Here is a 9,532-nt window from a genome sequence, read left to right on the forward strand (position 1 = left end):
AAACCCTGTATTCAACAGTGACTTTCAGCAGCCAGTGGTATGCACCGTCTTCTAGTGGCTTCAGCAACTGTCTAATGAGGTAGAGGATGATCAGTGAGGAAGAACTGAGGAGCTATTTATAGAGCAGCCATACACACACAAACAAACCAAGAGAGGAAATGTCTTTCAACACAGATTTTCTGTTAAAGACTGAAATAATTACTCAATGAAGAACCTTAAACACATTCTATGATATGTAGTTGGTACATGTTTAAATAATAAAAGACATATTGGAGATGTTCAAGTAACTTTTTTTTATTTTACATGTTTAAAAAATAATAAAACAAAAAAAGTGTTGTTAGAAAATGACACGTGAAAACACAAATAACACACACACTTCATACGGTCCCTGAAATGAACGAGGGGCCGTCATCTTGTCGTCTTTCTTTACAGTCTGGTGGCCTTGGACTTGAAGCTCTTCAAAGCTTCCTGCATGGTCTGCACAGCAGCAGCATCCTCTTCCACGGCCTTCGAGCAGGAGCGCTGCATTCGGCTGTGCAGATCATCCAGCCACTTCTGCACAACACCAAGCACAAAAAGCAACGTGAGCAAAAAGTTAAGTGAACGAAGCGTTAACATTAAATACAAATTTAAATACAGGTGTATAGATGCAGACTGTTGGTTTACTTAAAGTTTCATTATTGAGGGGGGTTTTGTATTCATAAAACTGTATTGTTTTAATTCATTACCCGGAGTTCTAACAATCAAGTACTTGTTTACAATCTAAACCAGTGAAATACATAAGATACTCTCTGATCAGCCTCTGTTGAGTGTGCGGAGAAAAAACCCTGAACCACCGAACTCAAGAGCACATTATGCTGCACACTATACAATCTTTTAATTTTTTTTAAATATCTGAGACCCAAGACGGATGAAACCGGTTGTATTTGTGAGAACACACACATGAGGGTCCAGTAAAAATCTGGGACCTTCCACTTCCACATGGAGGCACACTGTTGGCATCATCATCTGGGTGTACTAGTTTATGTAATTTAATAAAACAGGACAAATTGCTAACGCGCTGTGATTATCCTTTATCGTGCAGCAGGCATCAGTCTTTTATTCTTTCTGGTACAATTAAAACATGCCTACTGCATGTAAGTTGAAACACATTGTGATTCTACCATGCAGAACTCGAGTCGTGTTACCTCTGTGATTGACAGGTGGTTGGCTGCTGTGGTGAACACAGACGTCAGGTTGCTGGCCACCATTCGCCTCTCCTCATTGGTCTCCTGCAGCACCAGGTGGTACCTGGAGAAGAGAGGATCACAGTTCTTTTACTGGAAAAACCGAGAACTGAGAAAAACAGAGGATGTTAAGGCTCCAGGTGACACTGAATGAATAAATGTAGCAGATTCATTGTAATCTCGTTTTGTTTTGTAGTGGCCAAATGCAAGCAGCAGCATACAGATCATTTGAATTGTTAACCCTGGTTGTCACTTACTGTTGCTGTGCTGCCTTCAGCTGTTGCACCGATTCATCGTAACCATAGTTGACTTTTTTCTCCAGAAGTTTACGATGGTTGTCCATTGACTCCATCTCTGCTGCCCAATCCTGCTCCTCTCGAGCCAGCTCCTACACACACACACACAGATGGGAAACTAGTTATTATAGTGTATGGAGCAGATGAATTCATTTCTGTCTGTTTCAGCTCAGTAGACAAACGGTACAGTGAGGTTCTGATGATGCAAAGACAACCTGTATGGGATTCTCTATTGAGCAGGTATGAAGATTTCTTGTTCGTATGTTTTTGGAACCATTGTCGAAAGGTCAAAGTTCCTTAGACGTACAATATATAACTTCAGCCACTAGGGGTCACTCAAAGCAAGAGAAATATCGAGAAGCAGCGTTGGATCATGGTGACGGACTCTGACTGGGACACTGACATTAACATTTTCAGCATATGAAGCTAAACTTGAAGACGATACCTGCATGCCGGAATCCAACCGTTCGTCCAGCTTGCGAATTTGTTCTCTCAGCTGCTTTAGATCGTTGGACTTGTCCAAGATGTTCGAATTCAACTAAAAGAAAAAAGCAAACACATGCCACAGTATCAATGTTACGATCCCATTAGATTAATGTGGGACAGTCACAAATACAAACAGTTATTTACCTGTTCACAAGACTCCTCCAGACTGAGGATCATGTTGCCCAATCGGCTGTTCTCCTCCTCCACGTCACCAACCAGCTTTCTCAGCAACATCTACACAACACAGAAACAAATTTAACAACAACGTGCAGAATACAGGAGGCTCGTCGTGTTCAAACTGATCTGATTCAAATCGCAATAAATACAGATTCAAATAGTCGTGTATAAAGAACTGGAAGTACCTGTATCTGTGTTTTATGCTGAACCATGCCGTTGGGTCCATTTTCAAAAGGTTTGATCTCAAAATCATGACCACAGGCGTTCTCTGCAGAGAGCGGTATCAGCTTCAGTTTACGGGCCAGCTTGTGGTACTCCGCCACCTTCAACTCAGCCTATAGACGTGAGAGAAATAGACAGAAGCGACAAAGAAACAAGTGATAACACAGGTTAGAATATTTCCTACTGGAACATCTGATATTAAACATCTATACTCACAAAAAGTATAAATCGTTGGAATTACAAATTATGCAGTGTCAGTTAAACCTTCATCCACAGATATGGACGTTAAGATCTGATGGATCTTTTCAGAAAATAAGATGATTCACTAGTACCTTCTCATTCCCTTTGGCCAGAGCGATCTCTTCGTTCCACTTGTGCTGCTCAGAATCCTCCAGGCTCTTGCTGATACTGGTGAGGGTCTGTTGGAGTTCTCTCTTCTCTCTGTTGATCCTCTCTACGTCAGCTGGTGTAAACTTCTGGTTCTGCAGGAGGTGTTGCAGCTCATACTGCTCATGTTTCAGAGACTCCAGATGACTGGCTGCAAAGTGACAGAGAAGGAGAAACATGGTGTTCAGGTAATCACGTCCATTCAACAGGTTCTTCTCCTCCTTTTGTTGTTCATGGTGGTTGGCAAATAGCTTTCAGGTGCATTACCGCCCCCTTCTGGTGGTAGCAATGCAGTACATACTAACATGCACCAGTAAAAACCAAGGAAAATATATCTTTCTATATTTTTTAAGTCTCATTTACAACAATTTGACTTAAAATTTAACCACTATTCAAAATCATTAATCCATCAGAAGTAAAGTACATTAAATAATTGTATAAAAATTTGTAATTCCAGCTTCTTAGACCATATAAATAATCACAAACATCTTCATGGAGACTAAATATTCAAAACCGGACATCATCAGTTCCCCACAGCCTCCAGTGCATCGGTCTATCGTGTTTACCAGTGGTCTCCAGGTCATCTTTCAGTTCTGAGGCTTTGTTTTCCAGGTTGGCTTTAAAGGACTCCTGGCTGATCCGGTAACTCTGGAGCTTCTTGAGGTCGGCCTGCAGCTTCATCTTTTCCATCCTCTTTGTCATTAGCCGGTCCTGTACACGAAAGGGAGACGGTAAATTATCTGCTCTCCCTACACATGTTTTATATTACTGACAGAACTCAGCATAATAAGTATAATCTATGAAAGCCCGAAGGATTAATTGATGCAGATGGGAATGAGTCAATGTAAAAGGCTTCTGACCGTCTGGCTCTCCTTCTCCAGCAGTTCAACCTCATCACTGAGGATTCTGTGCTTCTCCAACATCGAGGCCAGCAGGCATTCGTCAACGTTGTAAAGCTTCTCTATGAACGCACAAGCAAAAATATTTAATGGAGTTATAATTTTCTTTAAACATCAAAATTTATAATTGAAATTTAGCGCCAAAAATACAAAGAAACTAATTTGAGGATGATGTGCTTACTTAGTTTAGTGAGGAATGAGTCATCCTCATCCTCAAACGTGTCATCACCCTGCATGAACTTGGAGTATGTCTCTGCTGTGTAATCCAAGAAGAGCTGCACAGTAATAAAGTGAAAGAGAATATTAAAAAAAACATAGAAATTTAGAACGGACAAAAAAAAAGACAGTTAACCCATTAAATCCATATTTCTGTTAGGGACGTTGACTTTGGTCAAAGACACGGAACACCTATATAGCTTATTAATAAATAAGTAAAACAACACAAACTGTTAATAACCATGTAACAAGAAGGTATTGTGTTTAAATTCCTCTTGAGCGGTCTCCATCAAGCTTTTTCAGCAGTGTTTCCCCCAGTAAATGTCTCAGTCAAGGTGGTAAGCAGGTGGCGGTGCTGTTGGCGCGGTGTGTAGCGGTGCTGTTGGCGCGGCGCGTAGCGGCGCGGCGAAAATTTTTGGGGGTATTTTGCTCAAAGATGCCAGTACGCATGAATGAAATAAACAACTGTTTATTTCAATATAAATAAACAACAGTAGGTACAAATGTTGTGGAAAACATGCAGACACTACAAAATAAAATTAAAGAACAGTGCAAATTAAATACAAATAATGGACAATACACTTAACTTTTGTATGCACATAAAAGGACAAATTCAACTATTTACAGTTCCTTTCTGGATCTTCTTATTTGCGGCACAGCTGACAAGAGGCATCAGTGCATGCTATTCTGCGTGGCTGTGCAAAGAACAGTTCCAGCGCCCTGCTGAAATTAAACTTAGACACTGGTGGGCCATTGATGCTGATCTTCATGCAGGCTGTAAGACTCTTGCCCTGCAGCCTGTTTCGCAGGTCTGTCTTTATCTACACATAGAGTGAATGAAGTCAATGTTGTATTTAATATTTTAAATTTTGAACTAAGATAGTGAGAAGATGATGGGCTTACCCTATTCATGGCAGAAAAATCTCGCTCACAATTGACACTTGCCACTGGTATCGTGAGCGCGATCGCTGACAGGAGGGACAGGTTTGGATACAGCTGATGTAGCTCATCATACTGCATAAGCCTTTACGTTACATATCATTCATGGACCAATTAAAATCGAGATATTACTAGACATTTACGCAGCTTAGGCCAACGTCATTACGTTGGCTATGCTCATTCACGTCGCGTTACCCCCGCGGATTTTTAAGTCAACATTGCAGCTGCCGTGTCCGTGCCCGCAGATATTTCAGACTGGAGGAATTTTAACAAATTGGATTATAATTTAAAAAGGAACAGAATGAATAGCAAGAGAAAGGCCTGCGCCAGCCTTGGACGGTGTACAGCAGCAACAGGGACAAACAATGTTCGAGCATTTCAAACGGACAGGTAGCCTACATGAACGGAAGGATGCTAGCTAGCTGTGCTGTCAGTCAGACTGTCACTGGATTACTATCGTATTGCTTATTTCTACAGCCAGGGAGTCAGATTGGTGAGTCAGAAACTTTTTGGGGGTTTATTTAATAATAAAGTTGGATGAATTGATACCGAGTGCAATCCATTCTGCATTTTATATTCAATTGAGCAGTTGTGTTTTCATTGTTACTGACGGACAAACCTAAGCTCTGCAATGTGGATAAATGGTTACATTCTGATGCTGGACAGGTCCATGGGGCATATGCTACTGGTACTATATCTATTAAGATAAAGTTTATGGAGTGGAGTTGCCATTAGTTATGCTGTAGTCCTACATAATGATGAATGCTGTCTTTTATTTTTAAGTTGAATAGAAGTAGTACCGGTAGTTTGAATCGGCGAAGGTTTGACTTGTTGCCTTACGTTTATTCTGCCCTCGGTGTGAGGGACGGGTCCGTTAAGTCGATGGATGCGATGTTTAATCATTTAGACCAAACTACAGTAGGCTACGGGCAAACCTGAAGTCACCGTCGTGACATTTCATATACGTCCCGTCTGTGTGTGTGAGTGAGTGAGTGAGTGAGAGAGAAAGAAAGAAAGGGAGGAACTTATTTGAAATCGGCCGTGCGTGCCTGTTTGTTGTTTATTGTTTTTGATTTAACAATATATAGGTTTAGAGAAATCTGGCTTTCAGAACTCAGTGCCTACCCACTCACTGACCTCACCGCACGTCACTGGCGGTAGATTGACAGGTGACTATGATAGACTATGCAACAATATATTCAACCACCAGATGTCGCCGTCTCAATTACACTCAAAAAACTTTATTGGCACGACTAATGTTGTAAACAGTATTACCTGAGTATTATCAATGCCATTTTTTTTTTTTTTTTTTTTTTTTTTCAATACATTGGTAGTCAAGGCGGGGCCCTAGTCTTGTTAAGGCGGCCGCCTTAACAAGATAGTGCTGGGGGAAACCCTGTTCAGTATTGTTTAAAAGAGTCAGAATACCTTGTTGTAATCGGCCCCTTCCTCGATGTTGTCACTGTCTTCACAAAAGTCGCTGAACAGCAACTCCTGTTTACTGAAACCCGAGTAGATCTGAAACACAGATACACACAGTAAGCATTCGTCTCTTTTTAATCAAAAATACATTCATCCTATTAATACGTGTTTGCTTGTATCGCACCTTAACGTTGTCAATCAGCCACATGAGCGCACCCAGGGCCTGAGGCCACGTATGAGGAGCTCCCACAGAATACATTGAACTCTTTGAGAGGACAAATGGATACCTGCAACCATAAAGAAGGAGGAGAGGAATAAACAGACAGTCACCAATGTTTCTGAAACTATAGGAGAGGAGTCAACACCAAGGCTCACAACCAATGTATGGTACTTCCATGTTAGACTTCTTCCACAATGATTTTTTTTTTTTTTATAAAGTAGCATTTCTAATGTTCTTTGTATTTATGTGATATTTCTTTATGACTTTATAACACGAACAACCAGATGCATTTACTTCAGAGCTTTGAGGATAGCGGGAACCTCCTCCTCCACTTTAGAGTTCGGCATCTCAAAGGTCGGGTCCAGTTGACGGTAGACAAACTCAAAAATTTTCACAAACTCCTTGGTGGAGGGAGACGTGAGAGTCTTGGGTGACAGAGTTCCTGGGTAACCCTGCTCCATCAAATACTAGTGAGATACAAGATCAAATATCAGGCTGGACATACGTAAGTACACCGTTGAGCTTTCCTTAATTTACAAATTTAGCAAAACGCAGCTTATATTTTGGTAATTAACTGCTTTAAATACATAGATCCGTTGGTTTTTACCTCATGCAGCGTCCTGATACACTGCTGAACGTAAGCTTTATCATGCAGAGGTCTGGCGTCTTTAATCTTCTCAGTTCCTCCAAAGCCAGACATGGTGCTGTTGCGACTCATGCTGGCTCCACTCGTCCTGCAGTCAAAGGATCAACATTAAACACAAACAAAACATCCAATATCAACCAAAAAATTAAAAAAAAGACACTAATAAGAATGATAAGAAATAGTTAATATGACCGATTGAACCTGTATTTTTTTCTTCTAACGTGTAGTAAATCCTGAAAGGTTCAGTCAGTAGAAGTTTAGCATGATTCTTATTAACAGGAGATTTGCAGAACTTTCCTTCTACACTTTGTAAGAATGGACAACAATTTCATTGCTTTATTACATTTCACTACGACTGAGATCACACTGACACAATCTTTGTCAGACTTTATTGATGTACATCCATATGTTCTCATTTCTATTAGCTTGCAGTGATTATGTTGTCAGTTTCTGAAATAGAATTCACATACCGGGCACCGAAGAAGCTGGTTCGTCGGTCAGAGGTCACAGACTGGGGTTTGGGAATGCTGAGTTTTCCAAACGAAGGCTGTTTACTGTGAAGAAACAAAACGTGTGAACAAACAGATGGTCGTCACCGGCAGACTCTCTTTTGAACAAGCTGCTGCTAATCCATCGCTCAGCTTTCTTCATTGAGTCGTCCCATATTCTCCAATAATGTTTCCACATGTCATACTGTGCTTTGAATAATTACAAGTCTGAAGCCTCTATTTAAATAAATATTCTGGTGTTTTTATCCATTACACATCATGAAATTAAAGTGGCAAAAATGAATTGATTGATACATTTATTTGATGCTGAAGTCATCTTTCAAGCATAAATCTGCACAAATGTTGATGTTTCCAGACTCTCATATGAAAGAACCTGATCATCAATGAAATATTTCAACATGTGATTATGAAACGCACTCTATATTTACTGTCATCTAAAATTGTTGTTTTTTAACCTGTGTGAGTGCGATATGAATAACTATTTCTGTTATTACTCACTTGGGAGTTTTGTACCATTAAAGACATTTAATGATGTCAACTTGAGCTCCTGGATAGTATGATGGGTATTTGTCTGTGTTTTCTTGTGTTAACGAGTAAATGACGTACAGAGAAAACAGCAAAAACTATACCCGATAAATAACCTGCTGCGATATCATATTTTGGATAATCTCCCTGATCATAAAGACTCAAGCAGTCAAGTTCATCAATGTTGTGTGGGTGTGGTTCACGTTATACACAAGTGGACAGAAACACGCGGTATAGTAAAGAAGTACGAGTAAATACAGAGTCTGAGTGAATGAGAGTGACTAAAGAAGGGTACTTCGAACCCACCTCTGGGGCGTTGTGTACATGCTCATCCTGTTGCTGTCCTGCACCCTCATCGGCACTTCGGGCGGTCGGCTGCTGGTCGCTCGGCTCAGCCTCCCACTGGACACAACATTATAAAAAAAACAAGCACACAAAACGTCGTTTCATTTGCGTTGATCTGTTGATTCACAAAATACACACACACACCAACACGCCGCGTATAAAGCTGACTTCGACTGAATGTCAGTGAGCTAGTTAACGTTAAGTCTGTCACTTTGTTATGTGGTGGTAGCCTAGTTAGCCAACTAGCATAGTAGCTGCAGTGTTGGTTCGCTGAGTTAGCGAAACACACCGGGTTAATGTTGTTGTTTGCTAAGTTTGAATGTTGCGGTAAACAGTAAACAACACGTAAAGGTTAGAAACGGCAGAAACGTTAGCACCAGGGTGACTGACGACATCTTGGCTACGTTACGACAAACATTAAACTTAGTCAGAATGTGATAAGCTGCTCGTGTTAGCGATGCGTTGACTTTAACGAGTTCTCGAGCGAAGTTGACACGTACCGCTCCATGTTTCGTCTGAAGAAAGCAAATAGAAACCGACACAATCGGAGGAATCGTCGAGGATCGTATTTAAATGCGGACCCGCCAAAACGATACGAACTACCGGACGGCCGTGACGTCACTGGAGTACGGAGAGCCGTTTGGTCCAAAAAAGGCTTCACAACGCACCGCGTAAAATAACCGAATTGTCCGCTTGGTTATTTGAATAAAACGATGAGTCCAAGGTTACACTTTTGTTTGGAAGGTAAATTATATGAAGCCATTTATGTCGTAATCCGAATATTTAATTCATGTGGAAATTCCTCTGTTCTGTCAATCACCTGCACATCACACTGAATTGGGTTTGATTAGTATGAACGTTTCTATACAAGTAAAGTTGAATTGATTCTGTGCATGTTTTAGCTGTAGACAAATATCAAACGGCTGAGGAGCCCTAAAGAAGGCTGAAGATATTAAGTAAGTCCTCTGGTTTGGTACATTTGTTGTATTAAGTATTACTTTTAAAATCCTGACGATC

The 9,532-nt window shown here is 40.7% G+C and overlaps 1 protein-coding gene across 1 annotated transcript; it reads right to left on the minus strand.

Moving 5' to 3' along the window:
- Positions 1-278: 278 nt before the first annotated feature.
- On the minus strand, positions 279-9,127 carry ndc80 (NDC80 kinetochore complex component). The gene is made up of 17 exons (XM_053420710.1): positions 9,016-9,127; positions 8,477-8,572; positions 7,607-7,690; positions 7,098-7,224; positions 6,785-6,957; positions 6,455-6,557; positions 6,277-6,366; positions 3,875-3,968; positions 3,655-3,755; positions 3,361-3,505; positions 2,740-2,945; positions 2,371-2,520; positions 2,153-2,242; positions 1,968-2,060; positions 1,484-1,614; positions 1,188-1,290; positions 279-555 (listed from the first exon to the last, which is right to left on the minus strand). Exons 1-17 carry the CDS (start codon positions 9,021-9,023, stop codon positions 427-429), a joined length of 1,923 nt encoding a protein of 640 aa, XP_053276685.1. The 5' UTR covers positions 9,024-9,127; the 3' UTR covers positions 279-426.
- Positions 9,128-9,532: the final 405 nt, after the last annotated feature.

This window comes from Pleuronectes platessa, chromosome 4 (genome assembly GCF_947347685.1).
Source record: "Pleuronectes platessa chromosome 4, fPlePla1.1, whole genome shotgun sequence".
In the NCBI taxonomy this organism is placed as follows: Eukaryota; Metazoa; Chordata; class Actinopteri; order Pleuronectiformes; family Pleuronectidae; genus Pleuronectes; species Pleuronectes platessa.

What these genes read in the sequence shown, in the direction of transcription:
- ndc80 (XM_053420710.1), bottom strand. An exon ending in GCTATCCTCAAAGCTCTGAA is followed by an intron (nt 6,558 to 6,784) that starts GTAAATGCATCT and finishes TTATGGTTGCAG; the next exon opens with GTATCCATTTGTCCTCTCAA. An exon ending in TGGCCAAAGGGAATGAGAAG is followed by an intron (nt 2,521 to 2,739) that starts GTACTAGTGAAT and finishes TCACGTCTATAG; the next exon opens with GCTGAGTTGAAGGTGGCGGA.